General features: G+C 39.3%; 1 protein-coding gene across 4 annotated transcripts in view; it reads left to right on the forward strand.

The window, feature by feature from the left end:
* Positions 1–26,497, forward strand: part of ARHGEF26 (Rho guanine nucleotide exchange factor 26) — a 144,602-nt gene that overhangs the window by 15,751 nt on the left and 102,354 nt on the right. For all 4 annotated transcript variants that reach the window (XR_008996736.1, XR_008996737.1, XM_057499414.1 and 1 more), the window contains exons 5-6: positions 17,202–17,258; positions 19,870–20,030. Coding sequence is in view for 2 of the 4 variants with exons in the window: in XM_057499414.1 (XP_057355397.1) it covers positions 17,202–17,258; positions 19,870–20,030 (218 nt within the window). In the remaining 2 variants the exon portion in view is untranslated. The remainder of the gene's footprint in view (positions 1–17,201; positions 17,259–19,869; positions 20,031–26,497) is intronic.

Here is a 26,497-nt window from a genome sequence, read left to right on the forward strand (position 1 = left end):
TCTCTGTCTCCCTCAGATCCCCTAATTTTGTTCTAAGGAGAATTTACTCATTTCCAGTATCTCCAAGGTGTGGCAGCCTTAGCGTTATGCCACAGATTAAAATGCCTACAGGCACAGAGCAAGTAGTGTTGTAAGTGATGCTGGTGAAGGTGGGTGAGAAGGAGCAGTTGGGACCGTGGTGACCCTGCTTTATAGAAATTGAGCAGCTGCCACTTAGCTCAGACCAGCTCAGTGTTGCCAGATATATTGATAATTAAAAATAGAGAAATCCAAAACTTTTAAAGTATTAATCCTAATACAAGCTTTAAAAAAATGTTGTGTGAGCCTAATAAAATATCTATGGGCCAGACTTGGCCCTTGTGCTAACAGTTGGCAACTTCTGTGATATTTTAATGATTTTTTTTCATGCAGTGAGCTGGTAGCACCTATCCACAAAATTGGCAGATTGGTAGCCTTGTACTCTGTACTCTAATCTAATGATCTCATGATACTATGTACTAAAACAGATACTTGGAAAACCTAGTTGCGAAGCCCCTCGAGTCCATGTTGGCCCTAAATGGCTGCCATTCTGTTGTTGGTATGGACTGTTTGGTAGAGGATCCTTGAGAAGAAAGCTGTGGGTTTTCTGAGTTGTCTTTCTGTGACAGCAGCTGTGTTCGTTAGCATGGACCTAAATCCTGCTGCTGTTCTCTGAATGCTGAGCAGAAATGTGTACTTCTGTGTCACTTACACTTTGGTCCTAACTTAGCTTTTGTACTAAAAATCAGGCTGCCGCATTTATGCCTCCTGGGTTTTGCTGCATTCTGATTAACAAATGCACATTAAAATAGTCCTACATATTCTTCAGTACAGCTTCAAATATGGACATGCATTTTATTTGGCAAAGGACAAATGTACCGATGTGTTTTTTATTAACAAGATTGGTATCAAAAGACTATCTGGTGATAAAATAAAAAACTGTAAAGCAGGTTCTAATTTCAGTGTGTGTTATCTTGGATTTGAGTGTTCCCAGGAGGCTTGTGTTTATTGTGTTGCTTGGCAATTACATTTAATCAAAGCAGCATGATTCGAGTTTGCCACTTTGCATTCTTAGGTACCAGCCGCATTTACTTTGTGCCTTCTGTGTCTCTTTTTCACATTTAAAACATTTTACTTTTTATTAAAAAATACGTCAAACTTTCAGAAAATTTAAAAGTAGGTACATGTAATAGATTTTTGGGAGCCTGGCCCCGAGGTTCAACTAAAATGTTGAACAAACGTTAACATTTTAACATATTTACATCAGATCTTTGTTTTTTTTTAGGCAGGGCTAGTGAACCACCCTCCTCTCCAGCACTTTTCTCCTTTCTGCCTCCTCAAAAGAATCAGCATCCTAAAGTTCTCTACTGTCCTTCCTGCATGAGTTTTCTATCTACCAAACAGAGGCAAACATCTCTGGCTATTAGGAAAATGGATACTTCAGCTGCAAGAAGCAGCCATTACTTCTTTAGAAGCCTCACCGCTGAAACATCCATATTGCGGTTAGAACCCTGAAGAAATGAGGCCTCGCGGGTTGTGAACAATGTCAGGTGTTCCTGTAAGGGATGGGCATCTCCATTTCTGCATCTGATCCCTCCTTGTAGAGGGGCTGGAGTGTTTAGGGAACGTCCCAGAAAACTTCTTCTCTTTGTATTTTTTCTGCATCATCTTTTCATGCTTAACTTTCAATGTACCAAATTAGTAGGGTAGCCCTGCTCTAGTCTTACATGTATCATTTTAACAAAAAACTCTTCTTCGAGTAAAGCCTTGATCCCAGAAAGGAATACAAGGGGTTTTCTGGTAGAGGGTTAGGTCTCAATTTGACATCTACTTTAACTTCTTAAAGTATGTGTGTGTGTGTGCACTTGTGTGCATTAGCTACTGTTGGTTGTTTTATGGTCTAAAAATCTCTTTTCTCATTGCAAATGCCTCCCTGCCTCCTGGGATGGTGAAACTTTTCTTATCAGTTGACTGTAAGAAGCATTCAGTATACAGAAGACTCTTTAGAAGTACAGCAATTTGCAGTCACTTATGGTTGTTATATAGGTCTGTCATCCTCTGGTCCATACTGTAATGTCCTAGTGTGTTTATTTCTATGTCTCCTTTGGTTCTTTGGGGAATCACACAGGTGACAGGTGGTTCCTTATTTACAGTTTTGGGGACAGGTCATCTAGGAATAAGGGAAACTTAGAACTGTGTGAGAAAGATGTTGAATTAGTTCTCAATAGAGTAATGGAAGTTTACGCTGCCCCAGGCTTCTCCAGTCAGATTAAAGTGAATTCATGACGAGTGTATTTAGCAGTGGTGGCTCTGCCAACGTGTTTCTCCATGTAGAGGTAGGTGTTCTCTCTAGTCAGGAAAACAATTTAAAATCTCATAGGAAAGTGGCAGGCTTACTCTTTATCCACTTGACTGTCGAAGTATCTAGATCTCTTCTTAATTGGAAATGCAGGATTTCTTCATTCCAGGGAATGTAACTTTGTGATGCTGTCAGGCCTTGGGGAACACTAATATATGAGAAATCGTTTACATAATTATGGTTCCCAGTTCTTGGTTGGTCATAAGTGAAAGAGATTTGAGGTTTTGAACATAGTCATTTTTGGCCTCTAGAGATCGGTGCCCAGGGAGAAGGACCGTGCTGCACACAGGTGGATCACCTAAAAGGGCTGTGCAAGGACCAAGCTGACAGTTCTCAGATCTCTGGGAAAAGCCTTGGGGTGTGAAGAAGAATATCGACTGTATTGTTAGTCTGGGGTAGAACACTAAGTACTTGTCACAGTTTGTGCCAGGTGGGTAGGCAGCAGGCAGCTGAGACCGGGATGCAAGCGAGCTTTATGTTTTCCCTAAGGTTCTTCCTTAAATGGGTACCTGGAAGCAGTATTACAGAAAGTGAAAGATGGATCTTGACTGGAGGCTTTGCTTTTCCTCATAACTCCCCCTCCCCTAGCTCACATACCTTGCATGTACTAAAAATGACTTGCAAAACTTGTGTTTGCTTTGCTAAGTTCAGTGACAGCACCAAAACCCTACTCCCACGCTGTGCTTTGACCCCATTTATTTGTTATGGGGTGTGTTTGTGTAATTTCCATCATCTTGACATGCCAGGTACCTTTGGAAAGGGTGCTCAGGCTCCAGCAGCAGAAACAAGCGTGCTGACAAAGTTTCCACTGGAATTTGGCACCCAGTAGAGCCAGCCTCCCCTGGACGCTTTGTTTCTGCTTGCTGACAGGTGGCTTCATTCGTCATCTTCAGTCATTTTGAATGTGCCTTCAGTCGCTTAAAATTTTTAAACTATTTTGTCAGGAACAGGTTTTTATATTTTCATCAAAGTATTTCTTCAGAATGCTTTGTGTGGCTAATGGTCTAATGGAAGACCTAGAATTAGGGCCTCAGTCTCTTGAGTGGGCTCAGCTCTTAAGGCATACGTAGTTTGCCTCTGGATGACTTTCTGAAACTGCCAAATGGGAAAGGGTGATTTGAAAAATGATAATTTTATTATACATGGAATTACATTTAGCTAAAATATCACAGACACATTGGCATCTCAGCAGTTCAAGCTGACGGGGCTTACTCTTTTAGAATTTACACTGTGTTCACTGTGAAAGACATATTATTTTCTACTAAAAATCAGAGCTCAACAGACATAACAAGCCTAAATGTCATTCTATGTGCAGAAATGTTTAGTGCTTTTATAAGTCGTAGAAAATCTCACTCTTTTTCCTTAAAATTTCATTTCACACTTGTCTGAGTAGGTTTTCAGTTGTTTAGTGGCTTGCTGCCTAAAATAATCTGTTCAGTCATATAATTTTCCATTTATGTTTTGCTACATCGCAGTCTCACAAAATCATTTTTTACCTTAGATGGTGATTAATGCCTTTTACCATATCTATCATTTGAGTTTAGAAATAAAAAAAAGAACATGCTCATTATTCATGTCTGGCTTCTGTTTAGTGCTCATAGTATAAACGGTTAGTCAGGGCTTTAGGTACATACTTGTCCATGCTTTTAAGTTGGACATCCTGGAGTGTTTGTGTCTTTATAAACAGAAATTGAGGTCCATGTGCCTAGACACGAGAGCCCTGATACAAAGGCTGGAGCTGGGGGCTTGCTTAGCCTGGACCAGGGACTGGGCTTTATATGCTTTTGCAATTTCAGCACAATTAGATTACGGTGTTCTCTAACATTTAAAAAAATTAACTTGACTTATACAAGCAACAAAGAACATTTTCCATGAAATAAAGAAATGAAACATTTCAGATGAGATTAAGGTCTCTCTTATAACTTTCTCTTTCTCCTTAGGCAATGTTCTTCCATATTTGGTAATGCTCTTAAAATTCACATATATTCATTTAAGGAAAAAATTAAGATTATGTGTATTTACATAAGCAATATGCTGCACAAATTTTACAATTTCCTTTTTTTTCTGAATCATATGTCTTGTAAATCATTTCATGTCTTTCTTTACATGGTGATCTTCAGTGTTCTTTCTAATTGCTCTGTTGTTTTGTAGGATGGATTTGCACTTTGCCATCTTTCCTATTGGGGAGTTAGATGCTTTGAGACATAATAAAAACTATGAGCCATGGACCTTCCCTTTAGAAAAATACGTACACAAGTATACATGTAAATATTTATTTATAATGTTTGTTTTTGATTTTTCACTTCAGTTTGAGGGCATTTTTTTCTGTTTGATGTTATTCCAAATAATGGAAGCACTTTACTGTAGTTCTTTATATATTGAGTACAATTTCCAGGTTTTACATGCCCCCTTTAGAAGTTTTTCTTTTTCTGAATGATTGTAGTGTTGGAACTTGAACTCTATAACCCCTTTTGAGATATATATGGATTGAGAAAAAAACTACTCTGAGTAGTTAGAGGACAAATGAGTAGTAGATAAGCCAATATTGATTCACCTGAGAGCAGAGTGGGACGTGACGGTGTCCGGTGGGGGGGAGTGTCCTATGCCCCTAGGGGAGGCAGAGATCGGAAGACACAGGTGCCCCAAGAAAGTGGGAGGAGAATGAGCACAGGTATGTTTAATTTTGGTTGGCACAACCACAAAAGGAGACCTTTAGAGCAGAAACCTAGACCTGGGACCCAGACAAAGAGGGTCTTGCTATTTCATTGAGCAGCAAAATGAATGAGAAAGGTTAATGACTGATTCCTTCCTTCATCTGGTCTTTGTGGAAGGCCTGCTCTGCCCCCAGGCCCTGTGCTTGGCCCTGGAGATGGAGCAGGACAGACTCTGCCTTGCTTTCATGCCTTTATGCCTAGTGGGACAGACATCAGTGATCCCACAGACAAGTGACGGGGGTACAGCTAAGTTGCTGCCATGGGGGACGTGTTCCTGCTGCTCTGAGATCCTGTGGGCGAGGGCGCCTGTCTGGGTAGAGTACTACTGGCTGAGGATGGTGGCAGAGGAAGCGACAAGAGCTGCTGTTGCTGGAATGTCCAGGCAGGCGGGGTGGCAGGGGCAGGAGGGAGGAGTCCAGGGAAGAGAAACTGTTGCGTACATGGACCCTTTGGGGTGACAGTGGGTAAGAGGAGTTAAAATCAGTGCAGCTGGAGCTTCTTGATCTACTTGGTGGGCTCTTCCTCATTCCTGTGGGCTCCCAGTGTTGGCGGGTCCCCAGGCTTGTCCTTGGGCATCTCCTTTTGACTGTCTGCAGTTGGTGAGCTCATCCAGTCTTGTGGTTCAGACACATCATATGCTCTGGTAACCTCCAGGTTAGCCTAGACCTTTCCCTGAACTTCAGACAAGGATATCCAGCTGCTCTTCTGATTTATAATTGGCATCTCAAAGGTAACCTGTCCAAAAGTTTACCTCCAATCACGCCCTTTTCTGTCCTGCTTCTCCTGGACCTGCTTCTTCCACGATATCTTTTTTTTCTTGGCAAATACCATCTTTCCAGTTGCAGAGGTAAGAAACCTTGAGCCGTTTCCTCACTCTTCTCTTTCTCAATAACCTGCTTCCAATTTGGTGCAAAGCCTGTTGCCTTTACCTTCAGAACAGAGCTACTCTGCTACTGCCCTGTCCACCCAGAAGTGGATTAGCCCCATGGCCTCCCAGCTCAGCTCCCTGCATCTACCTGTGCCCTGTTCAGTCTCTTCTCTGTATAGCAGCTATATAATCATGTCATTGATTTGTGATCCTATTAAAATATACTGAGATTGTCTCTTTGCTCTGAATACTCACATGATTTTTCACCTCTACTTAAAGACCAAGCCTTACAGTGGCCAGTAAACCAGTGGGTTCTGGTTCCTGGTTACCTTTTGTACTCACCTCCTGCTTCCTGGTCTTGCTTGTTGCTGGTATTACTCAAGCACAAGGTGTTCTCAGCCTCCGGGCCTTTGCATTTGCCATCTCCTCTGCTTACTGTCTCTTCTTACTGTCTCTCCAGAGAGCCATGTGGTTTCCTCCCTCAACTTCTCCCTACTACACCTCAACATTTTTTACCCTCTCTATGACACTCACCCCTTTAACATACTATATGATTTTTAAAAATTGTCCATTTACTCCCACTGGAATAAAAGCTGCATGGAAACAGAGATTTTTGTGCATTTTGTTTCCTGCTATATCCCTAGCACATGAAACAGTACCGGACATAGAGCAGGTGTGCAGTAAATAGTTGATGAATTTCTGAATGAATGTATGAAGGGATGGATGAATGCAGAAACCTAATCGTACAAGTGAAAATAAAAAATACTTACTCAGCAGTGAAAACAGCCAGGAACTTGGAGGCTGTTTTAAATTTTTATTTTGAAAGAAAAATTACTGTTGGCTGTTTGGCTATCACATGAATTTAATAAATGTCTTTGATACATTGCAAAACTTGGTATCTTGATAGTTTAGGACCATGTTAGCCCATGGTAGGTGTCTGCATACTGTGAAATCAAATTAAATTACAGCCTTGCTCTCCACTTGGTCTTTTGGGGAGGTGGATGGGTGCATTCAAGAGCAGTGGCAATCTGGGAATACAGTGCAATTAGGTAAAAGTAAATAAGGCTCAGGTACTTTGAAGAGTTCTGAATAACTGGAGAAAAGCTCATTAATACTGACCTTTGGACTATGGAAATCATCTGTCAGATTCTTGTGTTTGTCCTCTTCACCTTCAGATGTCCCCTTATGGCATCTCTTCCCTTAGTCCAGTGATGGGACTGTTTCTCAGTGCCAAAATCCACAGAGCGGTTCATCTCCATGATGACTGGAGATGTTGTCACCATCAAAATTACAAGGGAATCTTTAAATATGGAAGAAGTGCTTAAAAATTTGCTTCTCAAGTTTTATTTCCAGAGAACTTACAGCCTGTTGATTTTCTACATGATTAGTCTGTACTCTAATGTCTTAGGATTTTTATGGTATTTATTATCTGTCTATCTAGTATTTGAGAAGGTGAGGCCTATAGAGCCAGTGGACAGCTTGTGCAGAAGGAAGTATTGTTGCCAGTGAAAGGAAACTGCAGATTACTTTCCCCTTGGCATAGGATATAAACTCTGCCATGAAGCCAACTGCAGTAACACAAAAATTGAGCAGTTCCCATTTGGGGCAGTAGGAACCCTGCTTCTAGTTAGTGGTGTGCACAGGGGTATGGTTGTTATCTGGTCAACTAAGCAGCAGGCCTGTATATCCACATGGCTTTAAGATCTCACTGGGAGCAGGTAGTACAGAGGCTGACTTACAGGATAGGTGTAGCTCTGGGACCTGCCACTGGATCATCACAATATCACTTTATTTACAGGTAGTTAAATCATTGACCAAATATTTGCAGAGGACTTAGTGTGCACCAAGGAGTGCACTAGGTCATTGCAGTACAGTTTTTGTAGTCCTCTGTCAATACCAGGAGGGCAAGTACTAGTTCTCTCTGAGTCAGCTGGGACTCAGAGGTGTTAAATATGGTTACTTTCCTACTGTTTCTGTTAGGGCATTGTGATTACCTGGAACAGAGCCTCTCAAGTTCTCCCAGTAAGGGACACATGTGCCTAGGGCTCCGAAAGAACAGAAATCATATTTCCTTGTGGTGCTTGGTCAACAATGTGACTCAGTAGCTATCTGCCTGTTGGCTCTTTTCTTGTCATGAATTGACCTATTTTCTAATTTTACTCTGTCTGTCTTTTCTCCCAGGAGCTCCTGCATACTCAGAGTTTCTGAGTTTCTGAGTTCTTGTAACTTGACATTACCTAGCATGGTCTACCTACCTCATGTTACCCTTTCAGCTTACACATATCACTACCCGGTTCAGTTTTGAGGGAGAATCATATTGGATCATACTGGCTCAGCCACTTAATAAGTCGCTTAAATATTTATGGTTATTTGTCTGGGTGCCTAAATGGCTCTATTCCAATCAACTTTGGCCTCTGTGATGCATTATGGTATGAAATGTGGTCCCCTTGGGCTCTTTCCTTCATGGAAGCTGTAAGTAGAATAGCGTTTCTTGTAGGGGTGTCTGGGGGTGTTAAGCAACATGACTGACGTATCTAGTGTAAATTTATACATGACAGAGTTGACATTGTAACTGTTGTCTTGTATCAGTGGCTTAACATAATGAGAAATGCATTTTACCTTATAACCCCGTGTGTGTGTTCCTGTGTGTGTGTATCTTAAACAAAAGTTTTACAAGGCAGAAGTTACCTTAATACTTATAATATGCTATGCTTATTTCTGTTCTGTTACATTTAAATAGGTGACAATCAGAAATTCGTGGACTTTATTTGCCATTCCATAAGAGGTTATAACTTGTAGTTTGTAAAACTCTGGTGTCTGACTCTGAAATTCATTTATATCCCAGTGCTTTGTAGTTGCGGGGTTCGGGGGAGCAGGCAAACAAAAGAAACTTAAAACGCAGTACCTGTACTGTAGGAACTTAAAAGATGGTTAGAAGACAACAGAAATGAAATGTCTAAATGTTGTTTTTGAAAGAATGTAGTACAAAGTACCAAAATGAGTGGCACAGATAGAAATCATAGTGAGCAGTAAAGGTCAGATAATTTCTTCCTAGAAGAGTAAGACTAACACTAGATGGGCAGAAGGGTAGGAATAGAAACAATAGAAGATTCAAAATATCATTTAAATGAAGTTTGCTGCATACCTAACTGGAAGAAGAACACTGATAATTCTGTGCCTGTTTCTCAGATCTCCTCTGTACAATGTGATTATTCCTGTCCAAGGAAACTGTTGCATGCTTTGTACATCTAATGGAAAACATCAGTTCGCTTTATTACCCATCTTTCCAGAACAGGTTTTGCTAAGGTTAGATTTTTATTGCAAATCGAAGAAATTAACTTCATTGTCAGTGGTGTTTTAAGTAACTGACTGTTTTGGAGTTGATCATTCCACTCCATCTGCCAGCTTACAAAAATAACAAACAAAATAAAGTAGCCAGGAAGATGTGGGCCCCACCTTTGCAAACAGGTGTTCTCTTCTGCAGGAGTAGCACCTCAGACCTGATCTGCTTTCGTCACCCCTGCTTGACTCACTCCTTCAGTATGTGTCCACAGCATCATTCTCAATCACATCGACTCGAACCCATCTTCCTCCTCCTCCTGGCTCCGCCCTTACACACCTGCCTGTCATCACTCACTTTCAACACTGCCTCATAAGCCACTGCTTGCTTTGGGCTTGACTGAATTCTCTCCTTCTTGGAGCTAGTGGTCACCTCTGGTTTCTCTTGTTTCCCTTGTGGGCAATGACAAGAAATCAGATGTTGTTACAGGCATCCTTAAACAATCCAGTTGTCTGCTCTACTTGCTTTAGTTCTTTTTTGAGAGCAGACTTTGAAACGTATTTGAGTTGTTATTAAAAAGCATGTTTAGTTGCCAAGCCAAGACATTTTCATTATATAAAAATCAAAAAAGTCAGTAAACAAAAAAAAATAATGTTGTCTCATTATCCCATTTTCCCCTTAACAATGCTGTAAATACATTTTCATGCCATTAAACCTGCTGTTTTGTAACCCATTTTTTTCCCTCTTTAGAATGTTGTGACTTTTCATTCAACTTGCACAAAATCTTTTTAAGGCCCATATTGCATTTCACCAAATAGGTGGATGTTTGGTTGTTTTAACCTGCTGCCCGTTGTTAATAATTAGCTGTGCCCAAGTTCTCAATTTAAAATTCAAAATTAAAAGCCAATTGTGTTCTTGAAAACAATGATTTTTGAGTTGCAGAAGTGATGCAAGTACCTTCTACTTGTTACAGAATGAAACGTTAACAGTTAGTTCTGAAATCTGCTTGACTTTGCCATTCCCAACCTCTTCCCCCCTAACCTCTGTTAGCAATCACATCTGCTCCTGGGTACTTCATTAAATATCCCACTTTTTAAAACCACTCATGCTTTATTGAATAATTTTATAGAATTTCCCTTTTCCCCTAAAATAAGTTTTCTTCTCATCCCTTCTACTTGTGTGTCTATAGCTTTTCATGTATTTCCTAACTTTATTGTCTCCTCTGTGTTGTATAAAGGAGAACTGCATCTCTTGTTCATCTGGGGGATAGAGAATGAATACATGCGGGTCAGGCTTAATAGCCCACAGGCAATGAAGGGTGGTAAGAGCCACCAGTCAGAGAGAGGAATGTGCCAGTGGGAGACTGTCAGGACTAAGCAACAAGTTAAATTGCCAGGGTTTCTTGCTGATAGCTTAGCTTTCTCGTGGCAGCAAATGCTGGCCAGCCCGTGAGAGATGTGTTTTCTGAGGCTGGAGGGTGGGGGAAACCTTAGTTTAGGGGAAGAGTGGCTGCTGATCACAACCAAAATAAATTCAGAAGCGTTAGAAGGCAGCGTATTGGGTGGTTAAGAACTCTACCTTGGGTGGGGCGAGCAGGCAGGTGTGGATTTGAATTCCAGTTTTGCCACTTACGGGGCTAATTAATGACTTAACTTTTCCATGATTCTGTTTTTTATTTGTAAAATAGGGATAGTGCTACCTTCCTTGTAGGGCTGTTAAAAGTTTTAGCTGTTACAAAATTCTGATGCATAACTAATGAGGACTGGCTGCAGTGAAGGAATGCACACTTATCTCCTAAATCGTACAAAGCACAACAGTTTATTCTTTTACATTTAATTACCTATCTGGTTAGGGTTTGTACTCTCAGTCTCATACCTGTATTGCAGTAATTCCGGTCCATTCAGGAATCCTGTCTCTGTCTCTAGAAATAGCGCAGGCCCTAGAGGAGCAAAAACCTCAAGCCATGGCCTGCCTTCACTGAAGTTGCCATCATTTTTGTAGACCTGATTAGGTTGCCTCCAGGAGACTGAGAATGCTTGTTGCTTCTTGAGATCCAAGAACTTTGGTGAGGATTATATAGAATCAAACTTCACAACAGGAGATCAGTTTTTTGAATAAATGAATTAGGATGTCCTTGACACATTACTTAATGTATTTTTAAATTAAGTAGATTATTTTATTAAAAGGGCCAGTGTCTTCTACATCTCCTTAAAAATAGTGTTCCATCTATTTACTTAACCCTCCCTAAAAGTATGACACTGTCCCCATTTTACGTCCTTTATCTGATTTTGGTTACACAGATCTCTGGTCCTTTGAGACTAATATTCTGTGGCAGCTTATAGCTTAGATGCAGTGATATCTCAGGGCCTTTCTCCCTGGATGAGGTCGGGCTGGAGAGAGCCTTCGGGTCTGGCTATAGAGGACACTATTTTTGAACCCTGCAGAGTTCTCATTTTAGGAACTTCACATGTACTCTCAGAGTGTGGCTGCTCCCAGGTTACTCATGGGGAAAGGACTCTAGCTCATTTGTAATCCAGCAGCTACTTGGGTTATGTGAAGTGTGCAGAAAGGACCTGGGAAGTGACTGTATTCTGTGGTGTAAATTTGCTTGGCAATTCATTCCCTTCCTGCTTGAGCTCTTAAAAACAGAAGTCTGTGAATAGGGAATCACCAACAGGCATGAATAACCAGCTGATTTTCAGCAAGGGTAAATCCCAGCAAGTGTGAAGGTCTTAACTCAAATGGGTATTCAGTGTACATTAGTGCTTTCTGGAGCCATAGTGATCTTGGGTTATACATTTGTTCTAATTTTCAACTAACTGCATTTTTTAATTGTTTTGGTTGTTCAGTCTTTTGGGGCCCTCCCATGATGATTTCCTTGGCTAGTGGGGAAAAATTAAAGGAATGTGTGCACATCTTGTCTAGAAACAATTATCAATTCATGGGAGTCTCAAGAATATATTCCTATTTACCCCACAGAAGATGATGCCTAGTCGGCCAAGAGACTTGTAGTACTAATCTTGGCTCTTTCCATAGATACAGGACCAGCTCTACCTGTAGGTAAATTCTTTATAAATGGTAATACTGGGGCTCTGTTGGGGCTTAGCAAACATGGCTTATACCTATTCCAGTCAGTGGAGACAAAGACCAAGGAATAGAGAGCAGAGCTGATGGATTTCCTGACACAAATCTCTGCAAGGTGTAAACACCTGTACCCGTGGAGGGTGCAGGAGTGGAATTACTGCCAAAAACCTTCCTGTTCCTTCCTGAAATAGTCACATGGGAGCTCAGACTTGCAAGGTATCAGGAAGGACCCAGGTGCCACAGGAGAGTGGGTGGAGGAATGGTGAAATAGGTGAAGGGGATAAAGAGGTACGAACTTTCAGTTTGAAAACATTTAAGTCATGGAGATGAAAAGTACAGCATAGGGAATATAGTCATTAATATTGTAATAACTTTCTATGATGACAGATGGAAATACATTTACCATGGTGAGCATTTCGTAATGTATATAAATGTCAAATCACTATGTTGCACAGCTGAAACTGATATAATATTGTATGTCATGTCAACTATACTTCAGTTAAAAATTAAAATTAAAAAAAGAAGGAACCCAGCATGAATTTTACATGGAGTATGTGATAATTAAATTTCCGGTCAATATTTTAGGGAGCTTACCCTTTTATAAATTATAAAAACTACATTTGGGATCTAACTAGACAATATCATATCCATAGATGAAGTATCTTGTACTGCCCTTTATTGTTTTAGCCAGTTGTTAATCTCTGTCTTGTTTGGGCATTCAAAATACATCAGTTGAAAGCTCATGGGTGAAGAAATTCAATTCTGATTACAACAGCAAAACTATAATTTATGATTATGAATATAAAACTGTTACAATCTTAGTAAGCTCTATATACTCACCTTCTTGACAAGCTACATATGTATGTTCATGTTTTTAGCATGTCAGAATTGTAGTCTTGAGCTACAGTTCTGTTGTTATATTTGAATTAAGTCTTTTCCACTTCAAACATTGGAGATATTGATATGCATTCCTACTTTCTCCTTACAGTGTAGAATCTGCCATGGCAAGATTTGAACAGTTCTGTGACTTGGTTAGATTATACAAAGTTAAGAACTCCAAATCGACTCCAGTTCTTACTGTTTCATTAAACTACTTTTGCAATTCTGCTTATTAATGTTATAATCAAATAAAAAATTTTAAACAGTGAGGAATAAGAAAATGCAAGTGAGGTCAGAAGAGACCTTTAAAACTATGCTGCTTTGGCCACCTGGGTGTTCCCATTTATACTCAGCCAGACAGACCATACGAAATTTCTATTTAAAAAATATAGAAGGAGCCTGTGCAATTTGAAGTCTTTTCATTTTGGATAGCAAAATAGGAATTTGGTTTTAGAGGCTTCTGCATTGCTTTTTTTTCCCCACACCTGAGGAACACTTGAAGAAATGTGATAAATTTGATAGTATCTAAGATTTCTTAGCAGGAATGTGCAAACTGCAACAGACTATGTCTGTTTTAAAACTACAGGTAAAACATTGCTTTATACACATCAATTTTCATGCAAAAAAAAAAAAAAAAAAAGCCTGGGCCTACCAGTGATTTTCCTTAAGTTTACTGATAAGGTGACTGGTTTTGAATTAGAGAATATCCAGTGGTATTTACTGCTAAAACCTTGGCATGTGTTCTTTCTCCTTCTTTCCTTCCCCTTCCTCCTTCCTTTTTCTTTCTCCTTGATATTTTGCCCCAGTGTTTTCATTCTCTCTGATTTTCCCTTCTCTGCCTTTTGCCTATGTTTTTCAGCTCTTTTTCTATCGCTTTCTTCCTTAATTTCTCTGGCTGCTTCTCTCCAGTCTCCTCAGTCTCTGAAAGCACCTTGTCTGCTCATGACTTTCTACCTCCAGGCACCTGCTTTCAGCTCCTACTTAATTTACAGTTGAATGTGGAAAGAGATCTCAGCTGGACAGAATATTCTTCTTGGCTCTGGAGGAGGAAGCTGTGCAGCCTGTCCTGTGCAGGGTGGAGAAGGGCTGAGACGGGAGGACAGGCCCTGGGGCAGTGGCCTGGCAGCCATCCAGGAGGACCTGGCTTGTCAAACTCCAGAGCAAACTTTCAGGCTCCTTCAGTGTGTTGCACTTCATTTTTCTTAATTATGACCCAAGAGCACTTCCTGGAATCTTTTTTCTTTGTGTCACCGTAGTTTGTATGGGCTGCTGTTTTCTTCCTGATGACTTTTTGGGTAGAGGACTGTTTTACCACTGTTTGTGTAAGATGATACTTCTGTGCATTGGCTCTTTGCCTTTTTCGAAACTACCTTCTCTTCCTCCTCAAAAGAGCAACTATTTTAGCTGGGGATATATATATATATATATTTTTTTTTGATAGGGTAAAGTATTCTTAATCTCTCAGTAAACTGGCTGCCATCTGTGGTGGTCTCTAAACCCACATGTTTCACTCTCTTCCCCTTAAAGTATCTGGGTGTGAACTCATTAGTAGTTTTAGATGGAGATACCGGGGTGGGAATTCTTTCTGGTGACCTCACCTGCAGAGATTGTGGGCATGGTGCCTGGGTATCAATCTGCCAAAACTTTGTGTCAGGCAGGAAACCCTGTGAAATTCCTGCCTGGGGTTAACCATGGGGGAGCAGCTCTGAACAGTTTCCTTCCTTCGGCCAGTCTCCTCTCCTGTTAAAATGTATGAAGAAGTCATTTTCAGCCATGAATTCTTGCTGACAGGCTGACCCAGGGCCAGGATGGTGGGAAAAGCTAAGAACCTTCCAAGATATATGTAGATGAAAAAGAACATGTGGAGACTTGGTACAGACCTGCCATTATCTTAGTGATAATCGCCCAACCCTGGAAACAGGGTGCCTCTCACAGACAGCAGGGGTTCCTAACCCATATAATATGAGTAAGAGCCCTGGGGTTGGCATGGATGCAGATCCTGGCCTTGCTACCAGTTGGTGTGATCTTAGATCCTATGCCTCCATTGTTATCCCCATCTATGAACTGATGAAATGGGGATAAGAACAGTATCGACTTCCTAGAGTCTATGAAGATTCAGTGTCAAAAGGAGGATGACTACTACCTTTTGTTGGTATACTGTTCTAACCTTTTCCCCAAATCAGAGTAAAGACAGTAACATGTAATTGTCTTCATTTACATGATAGCACTGAGTGGAGCCCCATCCCCCAGCCATCTTCATACTAGGATATGCCTCACATCCCTGGGATTCATGAAGACTGTGAGGTGCATAAAGGATAGTTTCAAAGATACCATTTTCCAGATCCTCACCTCCTGGGGGTATTCTCCTTTCTAAAACTGAGGCTGCATGTGTAGTAACAGGGTTTCACCAAGGTTTGTGTTTTCCAAATCTTCCCTTTCAAAATTGCCCTCCTGCAATTTACTAAAGAAAAACATCTCCCTGTGCATCTCAAATCTATGTTGCCTGTACCAAGGTGTCAAACCACTGGGGCACAAGAAAAACGCAGGTCGACCTGAAATATGGTTTCAGTGAAGCCTCCTTTAATGAAGCCACCATAAGCCCTTCACATTACTAAGAGTTGCTTTCTCAGTAAAATTTTACTTTTAGGACTTAATGCATTAAAATTGGAAGTAGTTGTGTTGTTTTGGTCATAGGTTACTAGTGATATGTGGGTGATGATATAATCCAAGAAAGTCTCTTTTATACTTAAAGCTCAGTTTTCACAGGAAATTTAGAAAATTAAATTTAAAAACATATTTTTGCATCAAAGTATGCTAGGGTGACTAATAAGGTACTTCGAATTATATTATGTTGCTATATCATATATATAATTATATATTTTGATATTATATTATCATATTATATAGAATTATATTACATTAGGAAATGGGGGGGGGGGAATTAACATAGAAATGTGATTTCAAGGAAAAAGAAGAATAATGTGAAATCTTCACCTGTTAAGGAAAGCTTGTTTATTTTTAAATGGGTAATGGTGGACATCAACTCATTATGGCTTTTACATGCCATTGAATACATTTAGAATATAGTAACACGTTTAAAATACCTAGATTTACAATTAGCAGGAAAAGATATCTTTTTAATTCTTTAAACAAAAGATGACCAATTTGGGAAATGGATCTAGGGGAACAACATGGTTTTTAAATTTATTTTTAGGAAGTATGACAACAAAATTGTTTGAAAACTTGTATTATATTTTATTGCTATTAATTTCTCACACGAGGGGAGGGCACTCTCCTTTCCAGCTGTTTGTCTTTCTGTTAAGTATGTGATTTAATTGGCAGGTACTTTACGTATGCCCTACCTTTTGGTAATTTAATCTTTGACAAAAACATTCATGGCTTTCATGTGCCAGATTCAGTGCCTGGCATCCCAGAAGAGACACTAGGTCCTGCCTCGGCAGAGTTCATAGTTCTACCTCTACTCTTTCATTTAGGCTCTGCAGCAATCCACTAAATATGTGTGGCAGTTGGGATAGGGTTGCAGTGATTTGACTAATGATACAACTGTGTTACTCCAAGTGTGGTGCTGGTGTTCTTGGTTGTTTCAGGTACCGTTGCTTCTCCAAATAATGTCAGGTCGACCTCCTTACTTGTCAGTTTTCAATATGCTGAATAGACTGCTGAACTTGGGGCAGAGGGGGCGCTGTTGTCTTGTTTGACTGGGTTTTTATAAAGAGCATTAATATTTCATGGAGTCTTCGCAAAAGATAGTGTTGAAATTATTCTTTTAAGGTTCAGTCATGGACAGTAACCTCTCAGAGCAGTGGCTTCATTTTCTTTATTATTAGATTTTTTTTCATTTGGATTTGGTAGATTAGTTTGAATTCAACATTTTGAAAAATTTCTTTTAATTCAGTTTGGAAGATCAGAGTTATGCCTTGCATAATAAAGAAATTGGTAGAGTAAATGAGCTCAACTTTACTTTGCTTTTTCCCCTAGGTGAAAAGAAATGGATTATCGCAGACAGTTAGCCAGGAGGAAAGGAAGAGACAAGAGGTATGTCTTCTATTGAGCAGATGCCTTAGAGTTCCACAGGGCCCGTGTGGAACTCAGCCTACTGTGTACTCTTGCTCAGTGTTTCCCCAAGAAAATCTATTCATATTTGACAGTGATCAGATATATGTGATCACTGTAGTAATATTGTGTAGTTCTCAAAGTACTTTTATTTTAATGACATGGAGTAACACAAAAATACAAGGGCATATTATAGTGCTGATTTGTTTTTTAGGTATAAAAAAAAGAATACTATATAACATTGATGTACGTATCACTGAGAATTAACAAATATATATATTAAATTTATTATTTTTTCTTCATATCTTTTAAAGAAAATAAGACTTTCAATAAAGTAGAATTCCTACATTCTGCTTCTTAGTCCCGTTCCTTTTTTCTCCTCCCCAGAGGTGACTGTAATTATGAATTGATGTGTATCCATCCAATCTGTGTTTTCAAATCATGTATTACATGCATTTATGTACATATAGTTGTGCGTGTGTGTGTGTGTGTGTGTGTGTGTGTGTGTGTGTGTGTTAATATGTAGATAGGTGATTTGATTCTGAACATGTTTTTGGTTACTTAACTTTTTACATTCTGCATTGTTTTTGAGATTTATCCATGTTAATGCTTATTAATCTAGATCATTCATTCAAACCACTGTATAGTATTCCGTTCTATAAATACCACACTTAAAAAGAATTATATTATCTAAGTGATGAACAGTAGGTGATAGGTTTTTTTTCTTTATTGTTAATATTGTGACATAAATGATGTTTCGCTTTCCATGTAGACAAATTCAAGAGCTTCTCCAGGGACCTAATCCCATTTTAACATTTCTGCTCTTTTAAACCTTTTTTTATTTGAATCTATTCTATTTCCCTTGTATCTTGAAAATACTATTCAAGTTTGTGTTATAAACATGTAATGACAGCAGCAAATCTAACTTTAAGGTTCCTTTCTATTCCCATGTAGCAATTTTTATCGGGTATAACCTGGTTTACTTTAAGTACTTGATGGCTCTTTGTGGGTCTCTTTAGTAGTTATTACATCAAACCTATTATAATAAGCTACTACTTACTCATCCTTTCATGTGATCTATTCTACATAGTTTATCATATCTTTTTGTTTGAATTTCAGTATTTTGGATTTGATTATGAAAGCCTTAGCTTTTAAAAATATTTTAAGTTGTTCCAAGGCACCTTATCCATCAGCAACCTGAAATCCATTATTTTTGGTCAGGAAATGGCAATTTTCTTTAGTTTGAGTTAACATTTCCTAAGGGTAATTGTATTGCTTGAGTAGAATTAGACAAGGTACAGGTTAAGTGAGACTCTTAATGTTCTTACTCTTTACTCATTTACTACATCACTTAAGTCCCTGGAGCATATCTGAGGCTAGACCAGCACATCTAAGTAAGACTTCCCTAAAAGCTTATGGATGCTAAAAAAGGAGGGGAGCATAGAGACTAGTGTCACTAACCTGAATTATAAAATATGGCTCACCATCAGCAGCTAGGTGTCTACCTGCCTGTGCCTGCCTGCTCCCACCAAGCCTCAGCCATAGCACTGTTGTTATATTGTTAATTAATTAGTGCTGATTAACTAGCACTGGGACTTAGGGAGGGCTCCTCTGTGCCTTCTGGGCCAAGCGCTTGCTGGGAGGAGCCCTAGAGGCCAAGGTGAAGATGGCGGTGTCACTGGGGGGTCTCTGGGAGGAATGTCAGTCTCAAGCCTGCAAGGATGTTCAGCACTCCTCCATGCAGAGGAATTCTCCCTGCTTTGCCATTCTTGGTGGATCTGAAGTTGACTTTGTTAAGAAGCTAGATGAATTCCTTACTCAGGGCGTTGGTGTCTGTTCACATACGTGGATTGGTGTTTTATCATTAATGAACCCTTATCTGGTAAACCACTGTGTGCCTGACACCAAGAATTTCTGCAGAGGGTCCTTTGCTGCTTCTTGAGACACTGATGAGAGCAGAGAGGGTGGCTTATTGAATGGACAGAATTACTTTCAATTGTATGAGTTTATGTGAAAGAATTCCTGTGGCTGATAAGAACCTTTTGAGGGTAGGTACAGTCATGCTCTTTTCAGACACCCAGAATATTTGCTGTTATTAACTGCAAATTAGTTGGATTAAAACATAGGAGAAGAATGGATCCACATGAAAGGGGAGTGAACAAATGTATTTGTGAGAAATTTTCTCTGAATCCCAAGTGGCATCCATAAATCCTTGCTGCCTCAAAGCAGCCTGCTTTGTAAGCAAGGCTGAATGAGATGACCCCAAAGGTTAATTAATGTCACACTGATATTTTATGACATGCCCTAGCTTCCTTCTATAGATTCCAGCCTTTGGCAAAGCATGACCTCAAGATGCAATTTCCAGTCATTCAAATGCTTTTTCCCTTTTATGCTATGGGCAGTGACTCTGTTTCTTGAGATTTGGGTGCATGTGCCTTATATAAAGACAGTAGTTTAGTGATGCAGTTTTCTTAATGCTTATCTTTTTACACTTTTCAAGATATTATGTCATTCTTAAAGCAGAATTACAAGAGTGCTATTTAGTTCTCCAATTAAAACAATTAACAATACGTTTCTTTTTCTTTCTTACCAGGCTATCTTTGAGGTCATATCCTCTGAACATTCATATTTACTCAGTTTGGAGATCTTGATACGAATGTTTAAAAATTCCAAAGAACTGAGCGATACAATGACCAAAACAGAGAGTCACCATCTTTTCTCCAATATTACAGATGTCTGCGAGGCAAGCAAAAAGTAAGTTCACCTCAGTTCGCCTTTGGTCGTGCTGAGACATTACTTGCCCACAAGCACCTGTGTTACCTCAGAAGGAAGGCATTTAGAGGTATGAAGTCTCTCATTCGTTCAGTAGACTTTATCGTTATTCCCTGAAATACATTTTAGGTAATGTTTCAAGTTGTTGACGTACAGACGGATGCTAAGTGTGCAGCTGTCGCAGCAGATGTTATGTCTGTATTCTCTCCCTGTTATAATCCCTATGTGCTAATTCATCCCTTCTCTCACCCCCACTTTGCCTCACTCTTTCCCTTTTCTTTTTCCTTTTTAATTATGCCAATAAAATAACAACATTTAGTTGGGAGGAAAAAAGTAACTCACAATCATACCATTAAAGTTTTGTTTATGTTTATGTTTTTATATTCTTTTCTTGGTTCATCTATGTAAATATTATTTTAAACACACAGTTATGGTGGCCATAGTGATGGTAGAAGTCTTCCCTATTTAACATTCTGTAAACACTGTTAGAAGAGTGCTTGTTATTATTTTTAATGAGTGAAGGAAGCTCAGTTTGTATTCCAGTGGTGAGCTTATATTCTTTTAAGTAAAATACACAGCTTGTGCTGGGGCTGTGTGACAGCAGAGTTGTAAAGTGAGCCTTCCACAGTTTCTATTTTGACGGGTCCAGTGGACTGAATACTGGCACTTTTAAATGGTTTGCTTAAAGGTGGGTTTCCTGCATAACTAAAGAAGCTTAAGCTTCAAGGCTCCTCCCTTGCAAGGGTACCTTTTCAGGATACGCTTTGGTGCCTAATTTCTTTCTTAGAGGTTCTACACGTTGTACAGGCTTTAGGGTTCACAAAAACTAGATCTGCCCCTGGAGTGAGTATTCCTTGTGATTTGGACATTGCTTGTTCGTCTCAGGGAAAGAGCCAAGTTGACAGTGATGATAACATGTTCGTGTCTGTTGGCTCCATCTCTGTGTAAAGGTAGATTTTCCTTTTGAATGACATGATTGAACATCCATGCTGAAGTTAGCATATGAACTGGGGCTACTTCAGAGATAAGGAATTCATGGTCAGATCAATGAGATCTTCAAATATTTCATGACAGTGGCACAATTTCAAAAGCCATATTCTGCCCCAAGAAAAGATCCTTGCAGTCTTGTTATTGACGTGGTTACTTAAAAATATGTGTTTGGGGGACCTGCTGGGCCTCAGGGAACAGTGGGCCTGTGTGTGCTGGTGGTGGAAGTCCTTTTTTTTAGAAGCTGGATTCTTGCTTGTGTACCATCCATTGGTCCTTTTGGTACCAGTCTTGCCAGTCTTGGTAAGAGAAATGGAAATCTTTTTTCTCCCTTCAGCAAAGACAGCAGAACAAAGAGCCTTAGATGGGGTGTCCTTGTTTGAAAGGTCTTCAGATTTCAAAATGAGACTCTTTCATCTTAACTCATATTGTGGTTGAACTATGAAAACAAACCTCCATGTTTTATACATTGCTATGAAGAATTATTACCATTTTGATAATGTAAAATGTAATTCATGGTTTTAATTAGATGTGTTTCCTGAAAACCCTGGTGGCATGTTTTTATTCCTCGAAGGAATTGTGTTTTGCATCATGTGGTTGTCAGTCAGCTTCTCATGGTGTGTAAGTGACTCCAGAGAAAGCTTTTAGTCAGTTCTGACTGTGAAGTAACAATTCTTAACAGCTGGGTCCAGAGTCCTGCCCTCCCCAGCTCTGCTCTTATGTCAGCGTGGCTCAGAAGGAGCCTGGGCTCCGGCAGCTGCTTCTCCTTCTGGTAGGTGGTTAGCCTTGGGTAGGTTGCTAAACCTCTCCAGCTTATTCCTTATCTATACAATGGGGATAAAGAAATCCACAATTGGTTACCCTTGAAATAAGTCATTTTATTTAAATTATAGATTAAACTTTTATTATTTTAATTTCAATCATTTATAAAATTTAAATCTTTTATGATTTTACTAAAAAGTTTTCATTTCTATAGAGGCTTATAGCGAGAGGCTATTTTGGCCATTTTTATTTTTTATTTTTAAAACAAAACTCAGAAGCTTCTCAACCTCCATTAAAAGATGAAAGAAATATTCTTATCCTTACATTTTTGTTCTGTTTTTATTGAAATGCACTGTTTTAATTTGGATAGCTGCCTATGTGGTATTGGATCTCTGCTATAATATATTTCAACTAAGAATGTTCAGCTTCTGCATGACAATCCTATATCCGTATCATCGTAACTTGCATGACAATAGTTTATTTGATTTAGGTTGAAACACTCATTTCAGATATGGCCTTTTTAAAACTCATAGTGCTCTGAAGAATTGCAGAGCCCATTTCATTATGTACTGCTGATTTGCTTTGCTGAACTTCCAGTGTTTGGTCTCCAAGAGTGACTCTCAAATGAAAACTAATGTGTAACCTGTGAAAGCGTTTCCAGTGATATGACAATGTAAACTAAAATCTTGAATGAAGCAAATTATCAGGGCCTGAATTAGTTATTACTGAGTAAGCATGGTATTGTTAGGTGTGGCTTAATCAAGACCATCCTCATCTTTTTACTTAATGAAAAATTGTAGCTGGAGGTGATGGGACATTTAATGTATGTTGAGGTCAGAACGTGCTCGACATTCAGTCTAACAATGTAATGTCTTGTCCCCTTTATAGTTGCTCAGGTTCTTTATTGTTTGCCAATAAATAATATTTAGAAACCCTTCTGTGTTAAGATGAGGTTATATGAAAACAGACAGGATAATATAATTCTGATTGGGGGGGCAGTGTTTATTAGTGGCATATTTACTAAATTATTTTCTTCTTTATAAAGAATTGCTTATTTCATTCAACACTTGGGGAACCTCCTATTCTGCAAGATGCCTGGATTCTAGCACTTCAGCAAGTGGCACCCGCCCAGTGGAACATCTTCAGTGTGTGCAAGCAGTCATCTTAGAGCATGGCTCTTATTCTGAAATGGGCAGGTTTGGGTCAGGTTGGAGGTGATGGGCTTAAGGGAACCCTGGTGAAAATGAAAAGTGACAATGGGAGCAGGAGGTAAAGGCTTTTGTGAGCCCTGCTGAGGAGTTTTTCACCATTTCCTGAAGGCTGTGTGGAAATACTGAGCAATTAAATAGGGGACTGATGTGGTGCCCTGGGAGGTGATAGCTTAGTGTTTGCATTAGAGAGGAGCTGACTATGGTGGAAAATTTGAGGCCATTGCAGTAATCCAGCCGAGATGATGTGACTCTGATAGGGGTCCTGAGAGGCAGGACTCGAAGGACATTTAAAGCATAGTCTTGAGAACTTGGTGAGAAAGGAAGGAGTTTTGTTTGTATCCCAAGTTTCTGCCTGGTTGACTATGGATGCTGGTTGTATTAGCCAAGATATGAGAGAAATAGGTTGGCACTTAGTGGGGAAGATAAGGGATTCAGTTTTGGGTAAGTGTAAAGTGACTGTGGAGCATGAGGAGCAGGTGTCTAACTGAAAGGAGAAAACAGATTAGAATGCCAGAAAAATCTTGCCTGGAGATGTGGATTTGAGTCATATAGGTGTTCGTCCACTCTGTGGGATTAAATGAGATACTAGAGCTTGTAGACTGGGCTTTTAAGTGGTAGTGGCTCTATTTGCCTCCTAGGGACTTTTGGAAATGTGTTTTTGGCTGCCACAGTGATTGGGGTCTCTCCTGGCATTAGTAAGTGGAGTCCAAAGGTACTAGACACCCTGCAGTTGGTAGGATTGGCCCAAAAAGAATGAATCGTCCCACCCAAATGCCAGTTGTGCCCTTTTTGCAACACCTGGATAGAACAAAAAGAGAAAGAAAACCAAGATCAGAATTTTGTCACAGCAACATTTAAGGAGCCTGTGAATTGGGACAGCAATGAATTGAGTAGGATAAGGAGAAGTACATGGACTTGTCTTGAGCCCCTTGTTGTGGAGGGTTTTCTCCCTTCAATGCCTCCTGTTACTCTCTCTGTTAGTGCTGTGGCCTGCAGTGGTTTGCTCTGTACTCCTCCTTAAAGGTGTTTGTGGGGATGGAGCTGGAAACCCACTGGTCCCATATTTGTCCCTTCCTTGGAAAAGTGTTGCCTTTTTCTTTCTCTTGGGATAATCAGAGCTAAATCCTTCAAGTTTAGGCGGAACCAGTATGCCTTTGGGTTGTGCCAGGTCAGAACCTTTGACCTCCCAACTCTGGGAAGGTCTCCTTAACTGTGACCTTCACTGTATTAACTTTCCTGACTCAAATTCGTGAAATCTCCCTGGATTCGTGATCTCCTTGTGTTTTAAGGACCAAAGATTTCCTAAAAGCCCAGCCAATCCAATGAAAAAGAGAGTATTAGATATCTTCCATTTAATAACGAATAAGCTTAATTCATAACTAAATAGCACACATACTATATGCTTTACATGTTTGTATATAGCCTTCGATTATTCTTTTTCTGTTTTGCTTTCACATATCTTATGTTCATTAAGAATAATTTATAGATAATTGTTAATAGAGCAGGGCTGCAGGTATGATTAATTTACATTAATTTGCAACAGGGTATGATCTAATTCCATTTGGTTTTAAATTTAGGATGTGCTATGGTAAAAGACTGATACTATCAGGAAAGGAAATTGCCTTTTGTATAAGACTGAATATAGCTCTGTTGCTATGTTTAGAAATGCTAAGATCTAAGCAAGGTCTTTTGTGTTAAAAACTATGCAAAATGAAAACTAGATGAGCCTTTGTTTTGATGTCTTATAAAATTACGTGTTTTTACTCCCAATTTTCAGTTTTCATTCTAAATATCTAGTCATAGTAACAATATTGCATTAAAATTTTTTTATTAATAGAGTACTAGCATTTGTAATTTGTTAAAATACGCTGCTTAAGGACTTTGCAAAATGCCTTTTTTCTTTTCCCCATTACAAAGTTATAATGTTGGTATTTCTTTGGGAAGTAATTCAAAGCTAAAACTTTGCTGTCTTCAATTTCTGCAGAATAAAATAAGAATATCCATTCATGTGCTTTTGTGTCCTGAGGAACTGAATTTGCTCCCAACGTATAGTGAGCAAGCAGCTAATACCCAATTCTCCAGTTTCTGCTTTGTGTGGAAGAGTAAATTGCAATAATAATAAACATTAGAAATGGTACTCACCCAACACTGGCTTTTCCAGAAGATTCTTTTCCCTAATTTTAATCAGATTATATTTAAAATGAAATATTATGGGACACTGAATACTTCTTTAAATGCACATGCCTTAATATTATTTTATGAAATGACTTCATATTACAGAAAAATGACATTTTACGCAAATAATGGTCCAGTGTATCTGAGTTGTAAAGTGTGTTTTCTATTTGGTAATCAAAACTGTAAACTTTAATGTATTTACAGTAAACCTTCAAACATTTCCAAGTATTAATATTAGCATTTCATTCTTCTTGACTAATTTTAAAAGAAAAACATTTCAATTTAACCAAGCCAGAGAATATGGAACTCTTTACATTGTAGAGCCTGTTTGGTTTTTACTCTGAAGTCGTGTCTGTTGCCATTGTTTTTCGTTAGCAAATGCTTTTTTCTTACTCTCTATACAATATAAGTTTACCGCAGAATCTTTGATAAGTAAAGTACTTACCCTACTTCCCTTAATAAATGGAGAAAGTTTATTTCTAAAGCCAAACTTCTTCAGTGGACAGTTGAAGGACAGTGGCATTCAGAAACTACTTTTTAGGACATTCTTTGACTTTTTCTCTATCCTGGGATGAATAAACAAAGAAGTTCATTTGAAATTCACCTCAAGTACTCTACAATGGCATGGGTATTTTAGTCCACATTCAGCTTTTATCAATAACCAATATCTGAAGTAATAGTAAAAGAAATAAGTAGTTATTTCATATAAGTAGAAATAAGTATCATTTCAAATAGAAAAATAAGGGCTACAGGTGTCCTAATAATGGATGCAGTCATTCCAGTTAGACTGCAGGGAAGCACTGGGGGGTCTGAAGTCTGCATGAAAGTCCGTGGGAGATGCTGCCAGTTAAAGATGATGGATCAGACGCATGCCTGACATTCATTCCCTTCTGAAATCCCATTAAAAACAATGGGATAGTCAATGCACAAACTCACAAGGACTACAAAAACAAGGAAAAAGACAAAAGCAGCCATATTTTGGAAACCAGAAAACAGATGGACTCTCAGTAACTATTGCTGGCAATTTGAGGAAGTTTAACTCTCTATGGGTAGTGAGGAATGCCAAGAGCAAGCCAGATGGAAACCCCAGAACCTCTAGAAGGTGCAGGAGTTGATGAAGTTGGGGAGGGTGTGAAAACAGGAGTTTTGTTGAAGTCTGTTTGAGATTAGTTAGAGCCCCAGACCTCTTCTTCAGCCCTGCTTAGCTGGTTGGTACCCTGACACCCCAGCATCAGGGCAAAATAGGTGAGCTCTGGACCGGGAGACCCAGGCCCAAGTGAGGGAGGGACTATTGTATAGGAAACAAGGATAAAT

Source organism: Manis pentadactyla, chromosome 1 (genome assembly GCF_030020395.1).
Source record: "Manis pentadactyla isolate mManPen7 chromosome 1, mManPen7.hap1, whole genome shotgun sequence".
Taxonomy (NCBI): Eukaryota; Metazoa; Chordata; class Mammalia; order Pholidota; family Manidae; genus Manis; species Manis pentadactyla.